This window comes from Littorina saxatilis, linkage group LG15 (genome assembly GCF_037325665.1).
Source record: "Littorina saxatilis isolate snail1 linkage group LG15, US_GU_Lsax_2.0, whole genome shotgun sequence".
Classification (NCBI taxonomy): Eukaryota; Metazoa; Mollusca; class Gastropoda; order Littorinimorpha; family Littorinidae; genus Littorina; species Littorina saxatilis.
Window position 1 is genome coordinate 47,531,511 of NC_090259.1, and position 26,646 is coordinate 47,558,156.

The window sequence follows — 26,646 nt, forward strand, 5'->3', positions numbered from 1 at the left end:
TTGGGGTAAAAACACTGTTTAAGCCCCACAAATATTTGTCCTTATTTTTTATGAAGCTTAATTTGTGCCCCTTATTTTATGCTCCACAAATACAGTTTGTGGCCCACAAAACCAAAATGTGTCCCATAAAAATAAGCCCCAAAAATTGTGAGGCACATTTGCAGTTTGTGGGCCACAAATTTGTGCCCTTATTTTGTTGGATTAATGACAACGAATGCCAAGGATAGGTACTGCCACCGTAAAAGAATCAGAACATTATGTTAACCGCTTCGGTATTTTGGATTTGAATTTATTTCGGAGAAGTTGCATGTTCTGCAGACATGCATATTAATAGTTTCTTCCTGTTCCGGTCTACACACAATGTCGGCTGTCCTTATATGTAAATGACTATTATCTGTATCCATCTGAGATATTACATAAACGAGGTCCTGATTTGGCCTATATGGTCCGCTGGACCCAAAAAGCAACAACTAAAAGAAAAAGAAATATTACATAAACGAATCCAGACCAACACGTTACAATCACCAACACCTACAATTTTGTGAAATGTGGAGGCTTTTGCTCCCACAATTACTGAGAAAACGGCAAGGTAAAGCTTTTACAAACATAACCCCGCTGTGACCCCAAAAATGTGCCGGGGGTCAACCAAACTGGGGCCACGTCGGTAGCTTATCAAACCCTTGAAGTGTTCAAAGTTTCAAAGCTCTAGCTTCAAAAATACCTGAGATAACGTCAATGTTGAGTTATCATGAATTGACCATGACCCCCTGTGACCTCAAAACTTGACGAGGGTCAATCAAACTTACGTCAAGTCGGTAGATTATCAGACCCTAGAAGTGTGCATAGTATCAAAGCTCTAGCTTTGAAAACATTCGAGATAACCTCAACGTTATAAAGGTTTTATGAAACGAACATGACCCCGCTATGATGAGGGTCACCCAGACTGTGGTCACTTCGTAACATCATCAAACCTTAAAAGTGTGCACAGTTTCAGAGGTCTAGCTTGAAAAACATCCGAGATAACCTCAACGTTGGACGGGCGCAGTGGCGTGGTGGTAAGACGTCGGCCTCCTAATCGGGAGGTCGTGAATTCTGGTGGGTTAAGAGTGGAGATTTTTCCGATCTCCCAGGTAGATAGAAACACAAAAATACCCAGCATGCTTCCTCCGAAAGCGGCGTATGGCTGCCTAAATGGCTGGTTAAAAACGTTCATACACGTAAAAGTTCACTTCTATAACCCACCAAACTCTGACATGGATTACAGGATCTTTTCCGTGCGCACTTGGTCTTGTGCTTGCGTGTACACACGAGGGGGGTAAGGTCACTAGCAGGGGTGCACATAAGTTGACCTGGGAGATCGGAAATATTTCCACTCTTAACTTACCAGGCGGCAGCGACCGGGATTCGAACTCACGACCTGGTCTCGATTAGGAGGCCGACGTCTTACCACTACGCCACTGCTCCCGTCAGATACTGACTTGTTTTTAATCATTACTCAGGTTTCGTGCGACGATTATTTTGGATGTTTTAACACAACTGATTTTGGGGTAGGGTTTTTTTCGGGTTTTTTTTTCGTCTTTACACCTGTTCCTTTGTCTCGTTGTGGTCTCACGCCGCCCCGTCCCTGCACTCGCTGCTCCAACCACCGCTGAATTTTGTTCCGCTGCTAGACTTGTCGATTTTACAGACGCTCCAGGGAGGATGTCGGGTCTCGGAAGATGACACTGCACTTCTGCAGTCACTTCGACGGTGTTCAGTAGTGGGTCTGTCCAGAGCTAACGGACGCAGCCCACTATCTACTATGCCCCCTACAAACGACATTGACTTTAAGTCGCGGAGCCAGACTAAGTGAGCGTCCCCTCCAGAGAGCAGACTGCCACCACGTCCCTCCGTCGACCCCCCAGAACGTCACACGTTGAAGACTGACAGCAGAACTAATATTCAGGAAAGGATCGAACAGGAACACTGAGACCAAGGTCACCATGAGAGCTCCGGGCATGAAGGGCCACAAGAGCAAGGACAATTTATATTTTGGATGATTAATGAGATGAGGATGATTATAATGATGATGCTTTGGATTTCAAATTTGGTTTGAGACTACGTGACAGGGCAGCACTCTACGCTTACTGTCATGATATATCCTGGCGTCAACCAGGCCCGAGAACTGCCGCACCTGCGGTGTTGGTCAGGTATACAGAACCTGAGCACCCTCAAAGTCGCATTCGTTAAGTGAATGACACTCGGCTGTGTGATCCCAGCCTTCCCATAGGAACCATAGTATGTCTTGCTATGCTAAGTTCTATTTAATCAGAGTATGTCTGCGTGTGCTTATACCTAGTGATATTGTAAAGCGCATAGTGCTTTTAGTTATGCGCTATAGAAATCTCCTCAATAAATAAATAAATAAACCATAGCACTTCCACTCTGGGTAGGAGCCGACCGTAGCCCGAAAAACCCACATGACCCTGATGGGATTGGAACCCACGACCTCCCGGCCCGCAGCCCGATGCACTGTTTTTGTGATGATGTGTTGTTTTTGTAATCATTTGAAAAGTGTCTTCTGATATCGTGTTTTTGTTAACCATTTATCAGGTGTTTTTTTCTGACGCAAATAGTAGTACTGACCGTTGGTGTCGCCGCGGTTGTGGACGTACAATTTGACGACTTTGCAGGTAACCCCCAAGTCTACTTGAAACCAGCGGTTTCCGCCTCCGTCCACCGCAGGGTTTGTGGCGGTGCATTGTTTTCCCGAGTCTGTGCCTTCTGTCAAGCCGTCAATGGCGAAGCTTGGGTCCCCCCACAGAACGGAGCTCTGGGTAGCCGTCTTCTTTATCGCCACATTCCAAGGTACTTAAACAACACAGGGAATTTGGTAATGATGCATTTCACAGTGCTGAAACAATATGGTAACTTCTTTAATTTGATACATTCCATTCTGATCAATCTTTGAAAGCAATCAAAGTTTTCACGTTTCTTTCTGCGTGTTTTCTAACCGGACATTGTGCTCCCCCTACAAACCGTGTGGCCATCAACTTGGGTCTGCTGTTAATTATGCTGGGTCAAAGGGTCCTGCAAGTCGTGGATTGCTACGCTGAAAACACAATAGCTGTTAAAACCACTAACACACCCCTACTTCCAGGCTCACATCTTGCTAACACAATATTCTTCTGATCTTACTTCAGCTGTGTCTTTTCAAACATAAACACCACCATAAAGACCATCCCCTCCTCATCGTGGTATGGTGGTGAAACAGAACCAAGCTATGCCGTCGGAAGAAAATCGCTGAAATTTCACTGTCCCTAAAACGTGGGGGTGTTTTTCATTGTGAGAAGTATACCGGTAGGGTTCTCCCATGGCGGACGGGTTGGTTGCTGGCTAACGGGGCTCTGGTAAAGACGGAGATGTGCTGGACAGTACCGGTGTGACAGCACAGAGGTCCAAGGACACAAGCGGTCATCTCAGCAACCTCCAAACGGGTAGACTGGACTCGACAACCATGGTAGGTAACCAGTCTAGGAGAAGGAAAACTCCGAAATAGAACCACGGGCAGACCAAGCTCAACAGCCCAGGAAGGCAATTGGTCTAAGGGAGGGACCCCTGATCAACGTCCATGGCCGAAGCCGGAGATGCGGGACCCCCTGGGTGCCAAAAAGCGCTGCATCACGCAAATCACAAAATGATGAAGAAGAAACATAAACATATTACAATGGGAATTGGATCAAGTAAAAATATCAATTTTAATCTTGAGGTAAAATGTGTTCGGCAGATTAAAATATTAGGAGTAAACTTTAACAGCGAGAAAAGCGCATCCGAAATTGAACTAAACTGGTCAAGTAAAATTGATAAAAATTAAGCAAAGCATCTTTACTTGGGAAAAAAGGAACCTGGGCATTCCTGGAAAAATTTGCATTATCAAAACTTTTCTGCTCTCGCAGTTAGTTTATTTAATGCAATCTATTTGTATCCCTGACAAAGTGCTGCAGGAAATAAACACAATATTATATCGTTTTTTGTGGAGGAAAAAAGACTGTAATAAAAAAGCATTTGAAAAAGTAAAAAAAGTTGTTTTAAATAGCAGTACCGAAAAGGGTGGTATTGATATGATAGACGTCAAAACGATGCAAAACTCCTTCTTATGTCAATGGTTAAGCAAACTCTCATCTGGCAACCTTTCATGCAAATGGACATGGATCCCAAACAAATACTTTGAAGGGTTCGGTTGTGGCTTTACCAGCTTTACTACAGCTATTCGACCGTCTAAGTTTAAGGGAATTGGAAGAATAAAATCGATATTTTGGACAGCTGTTGCTCGAACATGGTTAGAACATAATACAATTTCTCAGAACGATTGCGTGCAAGACACCTGCTTATGGAACAATCCAAGTATAAGTTATCAAAATAACGTTCTGTATTATGAGAACTGGGCCCGGTCAGGCATTACGTATGTAGGAGACATGTTAGGTAATCACGGTATCAAGTCCTATCCCGCTATCCAAGCAAGTGTTTACGCTTCACCTGGCCTCTACTTGGAATATATTGTAGTTCGATCAGCAGTATCTGAATATATGAAGAAAAGCAATTATGATCCTAACCAACCTGTATTGAATAGACAAAACAATCTTCTTTTCAATAAAACGAGTATTAAAAGTGCCAGGCAATTCCGTGAATATATTGTTGAAGAAAAGTACACTACCCCGAGATCTATCAACTTCTGGCGTGATAAGTTTGGCATTAATGTCGACCAGTCACATTGGAACCTGGCCAAAAATGTAACCCAAGAATCCAGATTAAGAGAGCTGCACTGGAAAATATTACACAGGATTTATCCAACAAATGTTCTTCTGTATAAAATTGGAATACGAGATAGTGAGAGATGCCCCTTCTGTCCAACCTAAATAGATTACGTTGAACATTTTTTTGTTAATTGTAAGAAAATAAAAGTGCTATGGAGATACGTTGAACAAATTATTTATGAGAAATATAAAATAAGAATAGTCTTTGGAGTAGAACATATTTTGTGTGGTTATATTAATGGTGCTGACTCAATAAAATGCAAATATATAAATCACTTGATTTTGATAGGAAAGATGTGCATAAGCAAATATAGATACGGAACTCCCATTGATATTATAATAATGTTTGACAAAGAGAAACAAATACGAAACGCAGAATAGTGTATCATATGTACTTCTTTTCTGGCTTCCCTCACCGCCTCCTCTTTCTTTCGTTTCGCTAAAAGGAGAACGGCACCGGGGTAAAGGCGGAACTTACATTGTTACACTAAACACCACTTGTATGAAAAGAGAACTGTTACTAAGAAAACTTTAGCACGCTTACAATTTGCTTTTCCTCTTACTTATTGTGATTGTTACTATGTTAACTCCATCATGACACCGCCACAAACAACACTTAAGTCAACCCAAACACAGACATATGTAAGACAATAACCAACATTAAAGATGCAAGATTTTGTCCATTGTAGAAAACCACACACAATTGATACATTTATAAAACTTTAACTTTCATATTGGTGATGATGTTGTATGGAAACAAATAGCTAAAGGTGGAGCAAAACATATATATACCCATCTTGTGAAAAATGATGGCAATCTACAGTGCATGGAAAAATGGGCTAATTTATTGAATTTTGATGTAAATGTTGGAAAGGTATTTCTGACAATAAGGCGAACTACACAAGACACATACCTAAGGTGGTTCCAATATAGAATACTGCATAGAATTTTTCCCACTCAACGCCTGTTATTTTTGATGAAAATTTCTGACACATCACTATGTAGCTTTTGTACACAGGAAGAGGAAACCTTAGAACATTTGTTTTGGGAGTGCACAAGAGTTAAGCTTTTCTGGTCTGATTTCACAGAATGGTTATGTCAAAATTTCACACATTGCAGTAATTTGAATTTGTCAAAAGAGCTAGTCATTTTAGGGTATTTAGACAACTTTCATACGGATGCTGTTTTTGATTTGTTTATTCTCCTTGCCAAACAAAGTATATTTGGAGCCAAATTAAATAAGACAGTCCCAACACTAAATGTTTTTGTGAAAATTGCTAAACAAAGGTTTTTGATCGAAAAGTATAATGCTAGTGTAAATAATTATTATGGTAAATTTGAAAAAGAGTGGTGTTTATATAGACACTTTTTTCGTTGATGCTATAGGATAATTGTATTGATTGATTTCGTATGAACATTTTTGAATGTGATACCCCCTGACCCATTTACTCATAACAGGTTATACAATACTTTTATGCCGATAATTAAACCCCATGTATACTTGGAGGCTAAACTGTGACCACCGCCCCCACCTACCCCCCTCCCCTCCCCCAACCTCAGTTACAACCCCCCCCCCCCTCCCCCCCCACAACCTCAGTTCTCCCCCCCCCCTTCCATATCCCCTGTCTTTTCAACATCCCACCCTACTGTCTATGTCTGCGTCTTGTCTAGGTATGTACGTGTGTATGCGCTTTGTGTATGATGTATGCTATGCTGTGTTTATGTGTATATAAAGGAAATAAAATGTTAAAAAAAAAAAAAAAAAAAAAAAAAAAAAAAAAAAAAAGAAAACTTTAGCACGCTTACAATTTGCTTTTCCTCTTACTTATTGTGATTGTTACTATGTTAACTCCATCATGACACCGCCACAAACAACACTTAAGTCAACCCAAACACAGACATATGTAAGACAATAACCAACATTAAAGATGCAAGATTTTGTCCATTGTAGAAAACCACACACAATTGATACATTTATAAAACGCCAATGAAGAAGGACGCTCAGCTGTAGAGAGAAAGAAAGAAAGAGGGAAAAAGGGAAAAAAACCGTAGGGTTTCATTCTTTTCATTTATTTTTCAGCTTGAAGCGGACTGCATGCAACTGAGGCAAAAAAAACAAACATATTACATAAACACACGCAAGACCGCACAAACACGCACGCACACACAGGCACACTTTTAAACTGCATCAGCATAATTATCAAGCCAAAGCTTATCTAAAGTCATTAACCTACCCTAGAGCTTGCGTATCAAGAAATGTTCTTGGAATTATCATTCGACTAAAAGTTAAGAGATATGGGCGTCAAAATGGTCACACTCACACAGCTTTACATGAGGTTATTTTCCCTGGTCCTCGCACTCCGAAGTCTATGATATTTTCCAGTGACACGTTGTTCTGCTGGCCACCAGCTCCGCGTGCTTTGGCATGAACGGTCACCAAGAAGACCATTGACCATTATTTCTCATTTACTGACTGTGTGAAAGCTATTAAGGTCAATGACAGAAAAAAAACATGATTTTACGCACGCACACACACTCGAGGGCACACACACACACACACACACACACACACACACACACACACACACACACACACACACACACACACAATCACACATGCACGCACGTACTTAATTATATACATACATGCACATACTCTCACTCTCCCTCTCTCTCTTCCTCTCCCCCTCTCTCTAACTCAACCTTGCTCTCTGAATAACACACACAAACACACATAAACACATGCACACACACTCACACACACACACACAAACGCATACACACACACAAACGCACACGCACACACACACACACTCACTCTCACACTCATACACACATACCCACACAGACACACACACACACACACACACACACACACACACACACACACACACACACACACACATCTATCATACGCCATTTTGTCTGTTTGTGCTAAAGTCCATCTGATTGCGCTTTGGGCGTAGGATTATTTAATCCAATTAGGAAGGAATACAGTCAGTAACGTGGTTGCATGTACCTTCTGATTTTCATTGGTGGCACGTACATAGCACATTTGGTGGCACGTACCCAGGTTTGCAATCGGTTGGGTTGTTGTTTGCAATTTTCTCCTTTTCGTAATTCATAGCAAGAGCAATCAATTAACTCGAAATAGGCTGCACATTCAAGGTATATAATAATTATGATGAATTAATAAATAGCCAAGAAGGCATTGGCCAGAAAAGTAAGACATTTTCTATTTTTCCCGAAAGTTAAAGCGAAATTTGCGGCCGCACAGACGTATAGGGCAATCAATGATTATGACTGTTGTACCGGTACTACTTGTCTCCGAAAACCCCCGAAAACTTCATTAGAACTTTGGAAAATTCGTCCTTAGGTCGTGTTTTGTGACATATTTGTTTGAAATCATGACTTATATTTATCTGCAACTTTCACCGTCCATGGCTTCATTTTCGAGTTTGTGCGAGGATTTACGAAGGAGCAAAGCACTAATCACATGACGTCATCAATACTTGTTCTTTCGAGTTACCTCCCTTGCATTGAAACTGTTGCATCGACTTTGTCGAAAATCCAGCTTTTAAGTTAACACATTAATTAGGTTGCATGTAGCATGAATAAGCATGACTTCTCACAGGCATGCCAAATTCTGAACTTTAAAGATAGATTTAGTTAGTTTAGATGGGTTTTTTTGGGGAAAATAAGTACCCTGTTGTACCACTTGCAAGTCAAAACTGTTGTGCATCTTCATTTGTACTTTTTTTGCAAATCATGCTGATGGTTTTTTCTACAAATGGGTTTCATGGGAGCAACCCACCACATTTTCCACTTTTTAGGTGGATCAAAAGTGCCGTACTAACTGAGGTGGATCAGACGTGCCGTACTAACTGAGGTGGATCAAAAGTGCCGTACTAACTGAGGTGGATCAAAAGTGCCGTACTAACTGAGGTGGATCAAACGTGCCGTACTAACTGAGGTGGATCAAACGTGCCGTACTAACTGAGGTGGATCAAACGTGCCGTACTAACTGAGGTGGATCAAACGTGCCGTACTAACTGAGGTGGATCAAACGTGCCGTACTAACCGAGGTGGATCAAAAGTGCCGAACTAACTAAGGTGGATCAGACGTGCCGTACTAACTGAGGTGGATCAAAAGTGCCGTACTAACTGAGGTGGATCAAAAGTGCCGTACTAACTGAGGTGGATCAGACGTGCCGTACTAACTAAGGTGGATCAGACGTGCCGTACTAACTGAGGTGGATCAGACGTGCCGTACTAACTGAGGTGGATCAAACGTGCCGTACTAACTGAGGTGGATCAGACGTGCCGTACTAACTGAGGTGGATCAAACGTGCCGTACTAACTGAGGTGGATCAGACGTGCCGTACTAACTGAGGTGGATCAAACGTGCCGTACTAACTGAGGTGGATCAGACGTGCCGTACTAACTGAGGTGGATCAAACGTGCCGTACTAACTGAGGTGGATCAGACGTGCCGTACTAACTGAGGTGGATCAAAAGTGCCGTACTAACTGAGGTGGATCAAAAGTGCCGTACTAACTGAGGTGGATCAAAAGTGCCGTACTAACTGAGGTGGATCAAAAGTGCCGAACTAACTGAGGTGGATCAAAAGTGCCGAACTAACTGAGGTGGATCAAAAGTGCCGTACTAACTGAGGTGGATCAAAAGTGCCGTACTAACTGAGGTGGATCAGACGTGCCGTACTAACTGAGGTGGATCAAACGTGCCGTACTAACTAAGGTGGATCAAAAGTGCCGTACTAACTAAGGTGGATCAAACGTGCCGTACTAACTGAGGTGGATCAAACGTGCCGTACTAACCGAGGTGGATCAAACGTGCCGTACTAACTGAGGTGGATCAAAAGTGCCCTACTAACTGAGGTGGATCAAAAGTGCTGTACTAACCGAGGTGGATCAAACGTGCTGTACTAACTGAGGTGGATCAAAAGTGCTGTACTAACCGAGGTGGATCAGACGTGCCGTACTAACCGAGGTGGATCAAACGTGCTGTACTAACCGAGGTGGATCAGACGTGCCGTACTAACTGAGGTGGATCAAACGTGCCGTACTAACTGAGGTGGATCAAACGTGCCGTACTAACCGAGGTGGATCAAAAGTGCCGTACTAACTGAGGTGGATCAAAAGTGCCGTACTAACTGAGGTGGATCAAAAGTGCTGTACTAACTGAGGTGGATCAAAAGTGCTGTACTAACTGAGGTGGATCAAACGTGCTGTACTAACTGAGGTGGATCAGACGTGCCGTACTAACTGAGGTGGATCAAACGTGCCGAACTAACTGAGGTGGATCAAAAGTGCCGTACTAACTAAGGTGGATCAAACGTGCCGTACTAACCGAGGTGGATCAGACGTGCCGTACTAACTGAGGTGGATCAGACGTGCCGTACTAACTGAGGTGGATCAAACGTGCCGAACTAACTGAGGTGGATCAAACGTGCCGAACTAACTGAGGTGGATCAAAAGTGCTGTACTAACTGAGGTGGATCAAAAGTGCTGTACTAACTGAGGTGGATCAAACGTGCCGAACTAACTGAGGTGGATCAAAAGTGCCGTACTAACTGAGGTGGATCAGACGTGCCGAACTAACTGAGGTGGATCAAACGTGCCGTACTAACTGAGGTGGATCAAACGTGCCGTACTAACTGAGGTGGATCAAAAGTGCCGTACTAACTGAGGTGGATCAAAAGTGCCGTACTAACTGAGGTGGATCAAAAGTGCCGTACTAACTGAGGTGGATCAAACGTGCCGTACTAACTGAGGTGGATCAGACGTGCCGTACTAACTGAGGTGGATCAAAAGTGCTGTACTAACTGAGGTGGATCAAAAGTGCTGTACTAACTGAGGTGGATCAAACGTGCCGTACTAACTGAGGTGGATCAGACGTGCCGTACTAACTGAGGTGGATCAGACGTGCCGTACTAACTGAGGTGGATCAAAAGTGCCGTACTAACTGAGGTGGATCAAACGTGCCGTACTAACTAAGGTGGATCAAAAGTGCCGTACTAACTGAGGTGGATCAAAAGTGCTGTACTAACTGAGGTGGATCAAACGTGCCGTACTAACTGAGGTGGATCAAAAGTGCTGTACTAACTGAGGTGGATCAAACGTGCTGCACTAACTGAGGTGGATCAAACGTGCCGAACTAACTGAGGTGGATCAAAAGTGCCGAACTAACTGAGGTGGATCAAAAGTGCTGTACTAACTGAGGTGGATCAAACGTGCCGTACTAACTAAGGTGGATCAAACGTGCCGTACTAACTGAGGTGGATCAAACGTGCCGTACTAACTGAGGTGGATCAAAAGTGCCGTACTAACTGAGGTGGATCAGACGTGCCGTACTAACTGAGGTGGATCTGACGTGCCGTACTAACTGAGGTGGATCAAACGTGCCGTACTAACTGAGGTGGATCAAAAGTGCCGTACTAACTGAGGTGGATCAAACGTGCTGTACTAACTGAGGTGGATCAAACGTGCCGTACTAACTGAGGTGGATCAAACGTGCCGAACTAACTGAGGTGGATCAAAAGTGCCGAACTAACTGAGGTGGATCAAAAGTGCCGAACTAACTGAGGTGGATCAAAAGTGCCGAACTAACTGAGGTGGATCAAAAGTGCTGTACTAACTGAGGTGTATCAAAAGTGCCGTACTAACTGAGGTGGATCAAAAGTGCCGTACTAACTGAGGTGGATCAAAAGTGCCGTACTAACTGAGGTGGATCAAAAGTGCCGTACTAACTGAGGTGGATCAAAAGTGCCGTACTAACTAAGGTGGATCAAACGTGCCAAACTAACTGAGGTGGATCAAAAGTGCCGAACTAACTGAGGTGGATCAAAAGTGCCGTACTAACTGAGGTGGATCAAACGTGCTGTACTAACTGAGGTGGATCAAAAGTGCCGTACTAACTGAGGTGGATCAAAAGTGCTGTACTAACTGAGGTGGATCAAAAGTGCCGTACTAACTGAGGTGGATCAAAAGTGCCGTACTAACTGAGGTGGATCAAAAGTGCTGTACTAACTGAGGTGGATCAAACGTGCTGTACTAACTGAGGTGGATCAAAAGTGCCGTACTAACTGAGGTGGATCAAAAGTGCCGAACTAACTGAGGTGGATCAAAAGTGCCGAACTAACTGAGGTGGATCAAAAGTGCCGTACTAACTGAGGTGGATCAAACGTGCTGTACTAACTGAGGTGGATCAAAAGTGCTGTACTAACTGAGGTGGATCAAAAGTGCCGTACTAACTGAGGTGGATCAAAAGTGCCGTACTAACTGAGGTGGATCAAAAGTGCTGTACTAACTGAGGTGGATCAAAAGTGCCGTACTAACTGAGGTGGATCAAAAGTGCCGTACTAACTGAGGTGGATCAAAAGTGCCGAACTAACTGAGGTGGATCAAAAGTGCCGAACTAACTGAGGTGGATCAAAAGTGCTGTACTAACTGAGGTGGATCAAAAGTGCCGTACTAACTGAGGTGGATCAAAAGTGCTGTACTAACTGAGGTGGATCAAAAGTGCCGTACTAACTGAGGTGGATCAAAAGTGCTGTACTAACTGAGGTGGATCAAAAGTGCTGTACTAACTGAGGTGGATCAAACGTGCCGTACTAACTGAGGTGGATCAAAAGTGCTGTACTAACTGAGGTGGATCAAACGTGCTGCACTAACTGAGGTGGATCAAAAGTGCCGTACTAACTGAGGTGGATCAAAAGTGCCGTACTAACTGAGGTGGATCAAAAGTGCTGTACTAACTGAGGTGGATCAAAAGTGCCGTACTAACTGAGGTGGATCAAACGTGCTGCACTAACTGAGGTGGATCAAAAGTGCCGTACTAACTGAGGTGGATCAAACGTGCCGAACTAACTGAGGTGGATCAAAAGTGCCGTACTAACTGAGGTGGATCAAAAGTGCTGTACTAACTGAGGTGGATCAAACGTGCCGAACTAACTGAGGTGGATCAAAAGTGCCGTACTAACTGAGGTGGATCAAAAGTGCCGTACTAACTGAGGTGGATCAAAAGTGCCGTACTAACTGAGGTGGATCAAAAGTGCCGTACTAACTGAGGTGGATCAAAAGTGCTGTACTAACTGAGGTGGATCAAACGTGCCGAACTAACTGAGGTGGATCAGAAGTGCCGTACTAACTGAGGTGGATCAAAAGTGCCGTACTAACTGAGGTGGATCAAAAGTGCCGTACTAACTGAGGTGGATCAAAAGTGCTGCACTAACTGAGGTGGATCAAAAGTGCTGTACTAACTGAGGTGGATCAGACGTGCCGTACTAACTGAGGTGGATCAAACGTGCCGTACTAACTGAGGTGGATCAAAAGTGCCGTACTAACTGAGGTGGATCAGACGTGCCGTACTAACTGAGGTGGATCAGACGTGCCGTACTAACTGAGGTGGATCAAAAGTGCCGTACTAACTGAGGTGGATCAAAAGTGCCGTACTAACTGAGGTGGATCAAACGTGCCGTACTAACTGAGGTGGATCAAAAGTGCCGTACTAACTGAGGTGGATCAGACGTGCCGTACTAACTGAGGTGGATCAAAAGTGCCGTACTAACTGAGGTGGATCAAAAGTGCTGTACTAACTGAGGTGGATCAAACGTGCCGTACTAACTGAGGTGGATAAAACGTGCCGAACTAACTGAGGTGGATCAAAAGTGCCGTACTAACTGAGGTGGATCAAAAGTGCCGAACTAACTGAGGTGGATCAAAAGTGCCGAACTAACTGAGGTGGATCAAAAGTGCTGTACTAACTGAGGTGGATCAAAAGTGCCGTACTAACTGAGGTGGATCAAAAGTGCCGTACTAACTGAGGTGGATCAAAAGTGCTGTACTAACTGAGGTGGATCAAAAGTGCCGTACTAACTGAGGTGGATCAAAAGTGCCGTACTAACTGAGGTGGATCAAAAGTGCCGAACTAACTGAGGTGGATCAAAAGTGCCGAACTAACTGAGGTGGATCAAAAGTGCCGTACTAACTGAGGTGGATCAAACGTGCTGTACTAACTGAGGTGGATCAAAAGTGCCGTACTAACTGAGGTGGATCAAAAGTGCTGTACTAACTGAGGTGGATCAAAAGTGCCGTACTAACTGAGGTGGATCAAAAGTGCCGTACTAACTGAGGTGGATCAAAAGTGCTGTACTAACTGAGGTGGATCAAACGTGCCGAACTAACTGAGGTGGATCAAAAGTGCCGTACTAACTGAGGTGGATCAAAAGTGCCGAACTAACTGAGGTGGATCAAAAGTGCCGAACTAACTGAGGTGGATCAAAAGTGCCGTACTAACTGAGGTGGATCAAACGTGCTGTACTAACTGAGGTGGATCAAAAGTGCTGTACTAACTGAGGTGGATCAAAAGTGCCGTACTAACTGAGGTGGATCAAAAGTGCCGTACTAACTGAGGTGGATCAAAAGTGCTGTACTAACTGAGGTGGATCAAAAGTGCCGTACTAACTGAGGTGGATCAAAAGTGCCGTACTAACTGAGGTGGATCAAAAGTGCCGAACTAACTGAGGTGGATCAAAAGTGCCGAACTAACTGAGGTGGATCAAAAGTGCTGTACTAACTGAGGTGGATCAAAAGTGCCGTACTAACTGAGGTGGATCAAAAGTGCTGTACTAACTGAGGTGGATCAAAAGTGCCGTACTAACTGAGGTGGATCAAAAGTGCTGTACTAACTGAGGTGGATCAAAAGTGCTGTACTAACTGAGGTGGATCAAACGTGCCGTACTAACTGAGGTGGATCAAAAGTGCTGTACTAACTGAGGTGGATCAAACGTGCTGCACTAACTGAGGTGGATCAAAAGTGCCGTACTAACTGAGGTGGATCAAAAGTGCCGTACTAACTGAGGTGGATCAAAAGTGCTGTACTAACTGAGGTGGATCAAACGTGCCGTACTAACTGAGGTGGATCAAACGTGCTGCACTAACTGAGGTGGATCAAAAGTGCCGTACTAACTGAGGTGGATCAAACGTGCCGAACTAACTGAGGTGGATCAAAAGTGCCGTACTAACTGAGGTGGATCAAAAGTGCTGTACTATCTGAGGTGGATCAAACGTGCCGAACTAACTGAGGTGGATCAAAAGTGCCGTACTAACTGAGGTGGATCAAAAGTGCCGTACTAACTGAGGTGGATCAAAAGTGCCGTACTAACTGAGGTGGATCAAAAGTGCCGTACTAACTTGAGGTGGATCAAAAGTGCTGTACTAACTGAGGTGGATCAAACGTGCCGAACTAACTGAGGTGGATCAAAAGTGCCGTACTAACTGAGGTGGATCAAAAGTGCCGTACTAACTGAGGTGGATCAAAAGTGCCGTACTAACTGAGGTGGATCAAAAGTGCTGCACTAACTGAGGTGGATCAAAAGTGCTGTACTAACTGAGGTGGATCAAACGTGCCGTACTAACTGAGGTGGATCAAAAGTGCTGTACTAACTGAGGTGGATCAAAAGTGCCGTACTAACTGAGGTGGATCAAAAGTGCCGTACTAACTGAGGTGGATCAAACGTGCCGTACTAACTGAGGTGGATCAAACGTGCCGTACTAACTGAGGTGGATCAAACGTGCCGTACTAACTGAGGTGGATCAAACGTGCCGTACTAACTGAGGTGGATCAAACGTGCCGTACTAACTGAGGTGGATCAAACGTGCCGTACTAACTGAGGTGGATCAAAAGTGCCGTACTAACTAAGGTGGATCAGACGTGCCGTACTAACTGAGGTGGATCTGACGTGCCGTACTAACTGAGGTGGATCAAACGTGCCGTACTAACTGAGGTGGATCAAAAGTGCCGTACTAACTGAGGTGGATCAGACGTGCCGTACTAACTGAGGTGGATCAGACGTGCCGTACTAACTGAGGTGGATCAGACGTGCCGTACTAACCGAGGTGGATCAAACGTGCCGTACTAACTGAGGTGGATCAGACGTGCCGTACTAACTGAGGTGGATCAGACGTGCCGTACTAACTGAGGTGGATCAAAAGTGCCGAACTAACTGAGGTGGATCAGACGTGCCGTACTAACTGAGGTGGATCAAACGTGCCGTACTAACTGAGGTGGATCAAAAGTGCCGTACTAACTGAGGTGGATCAAAAGTGCCGTACTAACTGAGGTGGATAAAACGTGCCGAACTAACTGAGGTGGATCAAACGTGCCGAACTAACTGAGGTGGATCAAACGTGCCGTACTAACTGAGGTGGATCAGACGTGCTGTACTAACTGAGGTGGATCAAACGTGCCGTACTAACTGAGGTGGATCAGACGTGCCGTACTAACTGAGGTGGATCAGACGTGCCGTACTAACTGAGGTGGATCTGACGTGCCGTACTAACTGAGGTGGATCAGACGTGCCGTACTAACTGAGGTGGATCAGACGTGCCGTACTAACTGAGGTGGATCAGACGTGCCGTACTAACTGAGGTGGATCAAACGTGCCGTACTAACTGAGGTGGATCAAAAGTGCCGTACTAACTGAGGTGGATCAAAAGTGCCGTACTAACTGAGGTGGATCAAACGTGCCGTACTAACTGAGGTGGATCAAAAGTGCCGAACTAACTGAGGTGGATCAAAAGTGCCGTACTAACTGAGGTGGATCAAAAGTGCCGTACTAACTGAGGTGGATCAGATTGTCGAGGGAGGGTCCACGGTGTGCAAAGTCAACATTATGACGATTTTGCCTCTGTTTCAAAACATGCACTGTCATTGTTCTGTGGTACCTTGCAACAACTTCCTTGAATTTGAAAGACATTTTTTGAATGCTAGATCTACCTAGATTTGTATCACGTTTAATTCCAGACTCCACTCTTTGATTGTACTGTTTGTCGTTTTTGCACTATCATGATTCGCTATGTCTGTAACGTTTGGTAACCTTATACCTTGCAACAGCTTCCGTGTCTTTTGTTGGCTTTTTCTTTCAAGGCAGCACAACGTAAGATTAGATTCTTTTTAGACAGCAGGTAGAATGCGAGTTTTGAGACAACGACAGTCAACCAAAGTCAAAGAACTGTATTTTTCTGCGGTTAATGTCAATGGTTTATTTTTTCCTCTTTTGGTTTCTTCTTCCTGATATGATCGTTATCACTGAAACAAGACCCTCAGAGAATACCTCAACTGCTCCTCAAAATGGACTGTAAATAGTGTGTTGGCTGTGTTGACCGTCGGAAATATTAGGATGCTGCATATGGTAGGGTTCCCATGCTGCGTAGGTAAAGTCACAAGTGGCTTGTATAACCCGACTATTTAGTTTCAAAACACTGTTTATATTTGTTTAGGTTGTAGTCATTACAACTAATCGCATTTTGCCTGTTGTTTCAGAAAGGAGGATAAGCTACAACGAGATCGACGCTATGTCAGATATGCCTCAGCCACATGACGACTTCCAAATTTAGATCCACTAGGCATGGTGACAAGTCTTGATGAAAAGTATAAGACTGAGGACAGCAGTGGGAAAAGTGGCCACATGGCAGGTACCTATTGCTTAGTGTCTGCAGTTCAAAAGACAGATAAGCTGATGGTAGATTTCCACCCTCAGATCTACTGCTGATTTACGACGGGCAAGCTACAATCCAGGGCAGAGAACACTGCAGCGTTGTAATCCAACTCTTCATTTGTTTCAGGAAAGGACGTCCTTGCAAATTAACATGATAAATCTCTGATACAAAGACATAGTGCATTGTGTACTCTAAACAAGAGGTTGTGCTACCACACCACATGAACATCCCGATCATTGAGTGGGACAGGATTAAAAAGCTTCCCAAGGATGCAGTAAGGAAGTACATGTTTTTTTCTGTCATTGACCGTAATACTTTTCACACAGCCAGTATATGAGAGATAATGGTCTTCTTGGTGATCGTCCATGCCCAAGCACGCGGAGCTGGTTGCCAGCAGGACAACGTGTCACTGGAAAATATCATAGACTTCGGAGTGCGAGGACCAGGGAAAATAACCTCATGTGAACCTGTCTGAGTGTGACCATCGTGATGCCCATATCTTTAACGCTTAGTCGTATGACAATTCCAAGAATATATTATCTTGATACGTAAGCTCTAGGGTAGGTTAATGATTGTAGATAAGCGTTGCCATGATAATCATGCTGATGCAGTTTAAAATTGTGCCTGTATGTGCGTGCGTGCTTGTGTGTGTGTGTGTGCTTGTGTGTGTGTGTGCTTGTGTGTGTGTGTGTATATGTATGTACAACATGTGTCTGTATGTGTACGTGCGTGTATGTGTGCGTGAGTGTGAGTGTGTATGCATGCGTGCGTATGCGCGCGCGCGTGTCTGCGAGTGTGTGTTTATACGTGTCTGTTTGCCTTTGTGTGTGTGTTTGTGTGTGTGTGTGTGCTTCTGTATCTGTGAATGTGTGTGTGTGTTTGTCTGTGTATGTGTGTTGGTTTGTTTGTGAGATAGTGAGAGAGAGAGAGAAAGAAAGAAAGAAAGAAAGAGAGAGAGAGAGTGAGAGAGAGAGAAAAAGAGATGAGGAGGGGAAGAGAGAGCTAAAGGGAGAGAGATAGAAAGATAAGAGAGAGAGACTGTCATACGGACACAAAGAGAGACAGACAGATTTAGAGAGAGATGGAAAGAAAGAGAAAGACATAGGGAGAGGGAAGGGAGAAATAAAGAAAGAATGAAAAACAGAGACAGAGACAGAGACGTAGACAGAGAGACAGGCACATAGGGACTGAGAGAGAGATAGAGAGAGAGAGAAAGAGAGAGAGAGAGAGCAAGCAAAACAGAGAGAGAGACTGCGATAGAGAGAAAGAGACAGAGAGAGTCAACCGGCAAGCTCAGTACTGTCTACAGTGCAATAGTTTCTGGCGTGCCACCTCTCAGGTACGTTACAGAATGCTCCCCGCAAACACCCGTTGCCTAGACCATTCTCGGCGAGCGGTCGCCATTGTTACGCTTCAGTGACCCCAGACAATGGTACTCGTACCGAGCGCTTGCTAACGCTCGCGAGCGCCACAACAAAACTATGCGTTGCCTAGAAAACGTTCGCAAACGTTCTGTGGCGCTCTGCCTATGCAACGCACCCCTGGTTTTGAAATAAATTATTACCTCGATTCCGTTCAAAGGAGCTTTCCCCAAACACCTTTTTAACTATATCCAATTGATCTATGAGGTATGGGTCCATGCGACCCCGAGGCCCCCTATGAGGTACAGATGATGCCTGTTTGCGGACAGGGGGAAAATTGAGAAGGGGGGGAGGACCGATACTGGAACCCCCAACCTTTGTACACATTGCTAACAGGAACCTGTGCACAAAATGTGTAATGCATCTCACGACAGATTATTTTTTCGGAAGGGGGGGGGGGCGCATTCTTATGATTAGCCTAAGTCGCTTCGCGTCCTCGATTTAGACTTTTGAATTCAAAGTACACCCCTTTTACAAAGTAACTGATTCACCCAGGTGTGTGTGTATGTGCGTGTGTCTGTGTGCTTGTCTGTGTGTTTGTGTGAGTGTAGTGCGATTCAGAGAACCTACTGGACAGATCTTCATGAAACTCCGTCTCCAGTTGAAAATGTCCTCCCTGTTGTGGATGGTAGGAGCGGGGTTTTGGACAGGGAGGACATTTCCAACTTGACACGGAGTTTGAGGTAACGTGATGCATCATAACTGAAATACACAATAAGTAGTGTCCCAATATGCAAGTGTGTTCGTATCATCAACTGATAAAAAGTGTGTCCGTAGTTTTTGGTTACGCGTCGCAGTGTCCCGGCACAGTCCAATGCCGCGAATTGTTGTTACAGCCCCCGACTTTTTTATGTACGGAATCCGGTAGTCTTGTTGATGTTGTTAAATAATTATATTGCCAAACGTTATGACATTTTGGGATAATTGAACGAGTTTCAATACACATTTGCTGAGCACCTGTGTGCTAAAAGGAAATGTCGCTTGTTTTTATCAAAACTCAAAACTAATTTTTAATGTTTATTCGTGCAAACCGTCACACAAACATGCGTGCCTCTATGAGTATGCGTGTGGCTGCTTTCGTAGTTCAGGCTAGATTACAAGTCAGCTGTGTTAGGGTGCAAGCGTTTTGATAATTTACCCCACACCAAATCCCCCCCCCACACACACCCCGATACCTGTCAAATTCCCTCAAAATGCATGAACAATTCCGTTACCTTAAATCATCACCAGAAAAAAATCCTCCGGATCCCAAAGATCAGGACGAAAACATAGCGAAACACTTTAGATATCAGATACCGACTTTATGTAATGCGCTTCAAAATCATATTTGAAAGAGAGAGAGAGAGAGAGAGAGAGAGAGAGAGAGAGAGAGAGAGAGAGAGAGAGAGAGAGAGAGAGAGAGAGAGAGAGAGAGAGAATATGCATGTATTCCAATTGTAAATAGTCAGAAATATAGTTATTGACTGTGTACTTATTCTTATCGCTATGAGGGGTTGGTTTGCTTGTGTGTGTGTGTGTGTGTGTGTGTGTCTGTGTGTGTGTCTGTGTGTGTGTCTGTGTCTGTGTCTGTGTCTGAGGTTATTGGAATTGTAAATCGCTTTGAGCTGTAAATCAGGACAGATGTTTATGAAACCTTGCAAACAAGTTTTGTGACCCCCACCCCTTCACCCGGATTCAAACACTTTGTTCAGTGCTCATGCTCTACGAACTGACCTGCTGGGCTCACAAATGATTTATTTCTTCACTTTTTTTCAGCCAAGATATGGGGTGGGGCGGGACACAATTTTGAGTAAGAAAAAAGGAAACGCTTTGAATTTTTTTTTTTTTTAAAGGTATTGTGAACGCGTTTTCGATTTACACTCTTGATTTATAAATACTGACACTCATCTTACAAACAGTTTGATCCACCCTGGTGTGTGTGTGTGTGTGTGTGTGTGTGTGTGTGTGTGTGTGTGTGTGTGTGTGTGTGTGTGTGTGTGTACCCATGTTTCCACAGGTTTGGTTGCCTAAATCACCATAAGGCAACTATCCACACGTGGATGGCAACCTAAACTCTGGATGGCAACCTAATTGTGTGGATGCTCGCTTCATTTAACACCGTTAAATTGACTTTTTTGACGGAAAGAATGTCATAACAATGTTCAAAATGACATTCTTTCCGTCCTCTATAGGCGACGAAATAGGTCAAATTTTGTGCATTTTTTAGTGCAAAATTCTTCGATGCCGGAGCGAGTACTGCACCCAGTGCTGTTGTAGTGCAAGTGCACTAGAAAGGCACTACACCCAGTGCCGCCTCTTAGGTAACCATCCACACTTTAGGTACGTGTGTGTGTGTGTGTGTGTGTGTGTTTGCGATTAGTGGGGTGGGCGGGTGGTGGAGGGGTGGTGTATTGGATCGGGGGAGGGAAGGGGGGGGGGGGGGGTTGGCAGGCCAGGGGGTATCGGTGCACTAAAGGTACCAAGTGTTTGGGTGTATGTGTTTGTATTGCGATTCAGAGAAAACTACTATACAGATTTTTATGAAACTCTGCACACTTCTCCCTACCACCCTACTACTGGGCTCCCAAATGAATGTTTTCATCAATTTTTGTCAGTCAAGATATGGGGGTGGGGGTGTTACGGGGAAAATCGTGGAGTAAGCAATAAGGAAACACCTTATGGTTTTCTTAGGTATTGCAACGGTATATAGTGAAGTTAGCTGTGTTCAAATTTGTTTATGATCTGTCGAGCCAATTTTGTGTTACAACGTTTTTGAGTGATAATTGTATGTGTACGCTCTCGTAAATCCTGGATAATTTTCGGCATGCACATTGATAAGTACCGTATTATAATAAAGTGATACTCTCCATTCTTTTATCTACACAAAGTAATGTTATATTTATCTTTTCTAAAGATAAAAAATGTCAGTTAGGATGACGTTACGAATTACAGTATTTTCTGTGAGGTCGTATGTGTCCACCCGGTACCCCCCAAAACTGACAAAACTCTTATAAAAAAAAATGAATAAGAAAACAACGTTTTTTGTCTGTCTGCAGTTGTGGAAATATAGCTTAGAGAAAGATGTGCGCAAAATGTGTAATGGATTTCACGTGCGATTTTTTCTTTTCTTGGGTTGAGGAGAGGGGGTGGGGTGGGGGGGGGGGGCGGGGGGGGGGGCGTATGCCCCTTGATCAGTCTCGGGCGCTCTGCGACCTCGATTTACACTCTTGAATTCTAAAAACACCCCCCTTACAAACTAACTGAGCTACCCTGGTGTATATAATATATATATGTGTGTGTGTGTGTGTGTGTGTGTGTGTGTGTGTGTGTGTGTGTGTGTGTGTGTGTGTGTGTGTGTGTGTGTGTGTGTGTGTGTGTGTGTGTGTGTGTGTGTGTGTGTGTGTGTGTGTGTGTGTGTGCGATTACAAATGTTCCGACCCCCAACCTTTCACCCTGATTCAAACTCATGTATCACAAGTCCAGTGCTCTACCAACTGACCTACAGCGCTCCCAAATTATTTCTTTTTGTCATTTTTGTCAGTCAAGATATGGGGGTGGGGTTGGTACGGGAATAATTGTGAAGCAGACAATAAGGCAACAACTTATTTTGTTTACATGTATTGTATCTGTATACAGTGAACTTAGCTGTGTTCAAGTTTAGTTATGTTCTGTCGAGCGATTTTTTTTTTAAATACGTTTTTACTACTAAAGGAGTGATATTTTTATGTGTACGCCCTCGAGTAACCTCCATCAATTTCTGAAAATGCACGTTGATAAGTACCGTTTTATGATAAAGTTATACTCTCCATTCATTTATCTACACAAACTAATGTTTCATTTATCATTTGTAGAGCTAAATATGTCAGTTGGGATCATGTTAAGAATCGCAGTGTTTTTCGAAAAATCGTACTTGACAACCCCCAGTAAAAAAATTCTAAAAAAAAAGGTTAATAAGACAACCACCTTTTTTCTTTACACAGATGTGTCCATATTGCTTAGAGGAACTTGTGCACAAAATGTGTAATGTTTCTGTCGAGCGATTTGAACACACAAGTAACCCCTTAAATGTAAGGCCTCCTGGTGCTCCTATGTGTTGCACGCAAACAATATTTTTACTTGCTGTTTAACACCTTACATTTACTTGATAGTTCACTCAGAAATATTTACTCTGGTGCCTGCTGATATAACCGATTTTTGCAACAATTTTTTTTTCTGAAGTTCCTTTTTAAAAATATCTGGGCTACTGTGCCTTAAAAATTGCGAAAAGCTGCTGCCACTTTTGGTACCAAAAAAAATTGTTTCAGAGACTATATGCATTTGTCTGTCAAATGAAACCAAATTTGCTCGGGAGTACCTCCCGTGCCTTAAACTCCTTAGCTAAGCGTCTTTTTTTCCGATTTGGTTCCTCGTCTATACTGGCTTACGCAGTGTGTAAGCCAGTATCATTTTTATATACTATATTTTATATACTTTATTGTATATACATATGTTATATACTACTGGCTTATCCAGAGTTTCATAGGCATAAAGATTGTTGCAGATGTATTAGCTATCACTATACGACTGGCTTACCCAGAATGTAATAGCCATAACGAGAATTGCTGACAAATGTGCGATCACTATACTGCTGGCTTACCCAGTGTGTCACAACAATAAATATTGTTGCAGATGTATTTGCTATCACTAATGACTATACTACTGGCTTACCCAGTGTGTCACAGCCGTAAAGGTGGTTGCAGACGTATTTGCAAATTCGAGGACACTGTGTACATGACGTCCCTCCAAAGTAGTTGGGTTTGCATACTGGAAGAGAAGGAAAGTAGTTAAAGTTACTGGACCTGTCAACTCCAGGTGCACGGAGCCCCTAGGGCTTTCAGTCATGCCTCAGGCAGCTATCCGTTTGAAAAAAATACCAAGTTTCAAAAACTGCATTTTGGACTGGCACCGGGCAGGTCTTAGTTGCCATCAACCAGGCTCACATCAAGTCCCGCAGTGAAGTAATCACGTACAAATCCTCAATGAAAGTCTGTTAGTCTCGGCGAGAGGGACACTACTTTCTGTTTTGAGTACTTTACGTCAAGACAGTATGTGTGATGAGGTAAGAAAACTGTAAAATAAAGTATCTGGGACAGTTTTGGCATACCACAGCCTTTGGTTTAAACATAAGTTTATTTTAACAAAAGTTACAATCATGACATGTATACAAAATACACAGGTAACAGCAACAAGCTAGAAGCTTATAGTGGTTTTCCTGCATGGCCAGTACAACGTAAGGCGGTAACGGCTGAACAATTCGTTTAAATAAACCAAATCTATTGATAACATAATACACGTTGCATAATCAATATTGGGCAATTCCAAAAAATATGCTCACCTAAGCCTGAAATTTAAAATGGAATTGACGGCTGTTTCACCGTACATATGCCACAAGAGATGTTTATAGTTACTTATATCATTCATCGCTTGCCTCTAGTTCACTCCCCTTGCATGCCGCCATTTTGTTTTGATGTCATTTGGGAACGCGCCGTGTGAAGTCATTTTATGACAACTTTTAAGAATGTCATCGCGTGTGCTAGTTTTTATTGTTTTGGTTTCGAAAATTAGTCAACTTTGCTACAGAAGCCTAAAACTATCGTTTGATCTGTTTTTAAAATATCAATTGCTAATACTTTTTTGAAATATATTTGAAACAAACTCTACCCCAAAGTGGTGCCACGCCAGTGACGTTTTGGGTAGACTTTTTGTTTGTGGCGATGAACCGATTGGTTGATTTATTTCTTATGTCGAGTTTTCTTTGCTTTTCAATGGAGGAGTCCAACCATGTGAATTGAGTTTGTTTGTCCCCATGTTGTTGTGCACAAAGTGCGTCACTGACGTGGCACTGTTTTGTAACGTCTGTGGCACTTTGAAACCATGTGTACTGGTTACTGGTAGTTTTTAACCAATTTCCTTGTGATTTTTTGTTACATGTTCCAACTAAGGTTAACATTGTTGTAACTGGAAAAAGCTGAACACAAAAACGAGATCATCTGTCCGTTATTTTTATTTTTTAGTGCAGTAAAACCCAGAGAGTTGTGATCCAAACAAAATGACCAAAACGCTATTATAAATGTTTCAGGTAACTGATCATCAAAAATAATATATCATTTGAAAGGCCAAACATTTAACTGGTTTACCTCTCAGAGATGACGCCATTAGGTTGCTACGTCATAAATTACGAGGCATCTAAATACGTCACTTTTGGGTTATGCTTCAAAACGGGGTCTTTTGTCAAGAACCTGTAAAAGAGTGTAGCTAGGTAATGACACAAAGGACATTTCTACAAAGGTGAAGAAAGTAACATGAAACAAAGCTGCTCATAATTTACAATCTGACAGAAGAAAAGGGAAATCAAAACTGGGGAAAAAGGGAACAACTCGGAATAGCCAACAAGACGTCCGAACAGCTCTGCAAACAAAAGTAATATAGCTGCTGTATCAAAACTTAAGAACTAAGATTGAAATATGAACATACGAGTATATAGTGCAAGACTTAAACTTTCATATAGAACCGTTTACAAAATTCTACTGTGTAGAATTCTACCTTCAGCTTCAAAAGCTGGCCGCAAAATGAATGCCTCATTAGCTGACAGGGAAACGGAAGAAGTAACACGTTCCTCTTGCACGCAATCTGCTTAACCGTTTTGAACCAAGTAGACCCACACTTGTGATGAATCTAGTCACTGATAATGAGACTTTGGTTTCCTTCTATATTATTGCCAGAAAACACAAAACAATTGGGCCACAATTACGAGACGCACTACATTTGTAAGCAAGGGTTTCAAAGAAGAAACAGTGCTATTCGCTGTATTTTGCGACCACGAAGGTCCAGTTGCTGTCGATATTTTTTTGCTAATAGAACTGTCACTGTCACATACTATACAGGACCTTATATAAACCCAGACCTCCCATCTTCTCCATGGCAATGCCAGCCTCCACGAAATCAGGACCGTGCCTCCATTCCTTAAAGTCTAAATGATCCCATTTTTGCCTCACACATTCGTCGGACCTGAGTTTACTCCTTGTGACTTCTGGTTATTCCCTCTATGAAAATTAAAGTATCTGAAGGAAAACAAAAACAAAAGAAAAATCGCAACCGCCGACAAAAACAATAGTGTAGAGCAAAGTGGAGTGCACAGAAAAGTAAATCTGCGAGTGTTCGCAGTGCTGAAAGAAAATGTCATTTACACAAGAAAAGGCTGTTTCAGCACGACTAAGTCCATAGTTTGGTTCACCGAAATCTTTTTGCTACATAAGCGATGAAGAAAATGAAATAATTTTTTTCCGTAAGGTTCGTGGAGAAAGATGCTAACAATGTTTGAGTTTGGTTATGTTCAGATTTAGAATTAACGGGTTATTCCGCCCTGTCATTCTCGACTAACACCAACAAAATATAAAGTGGAATAGTGTGGTTCACAGTTAGGATCTTGTCAAATGTACATATATATATATATATATATAGATATAATTGCCAGGAGGGAAGCCAGCGGAGAACGTCAAAATAATGACAGCTCAAATCAAAACCGTGTGAATGACGTTTTGGAGCCAGAATCAGGAGCCATTTATCTTTCTGAGGGTGTGTACTTGTTTTCCCGCCAAGTTTGAATGAAATATTTTCGAAAAATCAAGGCGTTGTCTGAAGTGTACAAGAAAAAAAGGATGTCTGAATTTGATGTAAAAAAGCTTATTTTTGATATGATACCTGGAATGAAAGACATATTTAAAGTGGGTGCCGAGTATGTAAATGTGTTAATGAAACGATGTGGTAACAGTTTTTGGAAGGATGTTTTGAAACATTATAAGAAATGCTGTTCCTTAAGTGTAGTGTTTATCCATCAGTTGCTACATTTAAATGGAAATTTCTTTACCTTTGAAGAATTTAGGTTAAATTTTCC

General features: G+C 43.0%; 2 protein-coding genes across 2 annotated transcripts in view; both read right to left on the bottom strand.

Moving 5' to 3' along the window:
• LOC138948347 (multiple epidermal growth factor-like domains protein 10) overlaps window positions 1–23,516 on the bottom strand; it is a gene marked incomplete at its 5' end in the record, with an annotated part of 269,682 nt that extends 246,166 nt beyond the window's left edge. Inside the window, 2 exon segments of the mRNA XM_070319878.1 lie at window positions 2,626–2,850; window positions 23,421–23,516. Coding sequence (XP_070175979.1) covers window positions 2,626–2,850; window positions 23,421–23,516 — 321 coding nt within the window.
• The window catches only part of LOC138949527 (DNA (cytosine-5)-methyltransferase 1-like), a 350,084-nt gene that overhangs the window by 284,179 nt on the left and 39,259 nt on the right, over window positions 1–26,646 (bottom strand). The window lies entirely within an intron of this gene.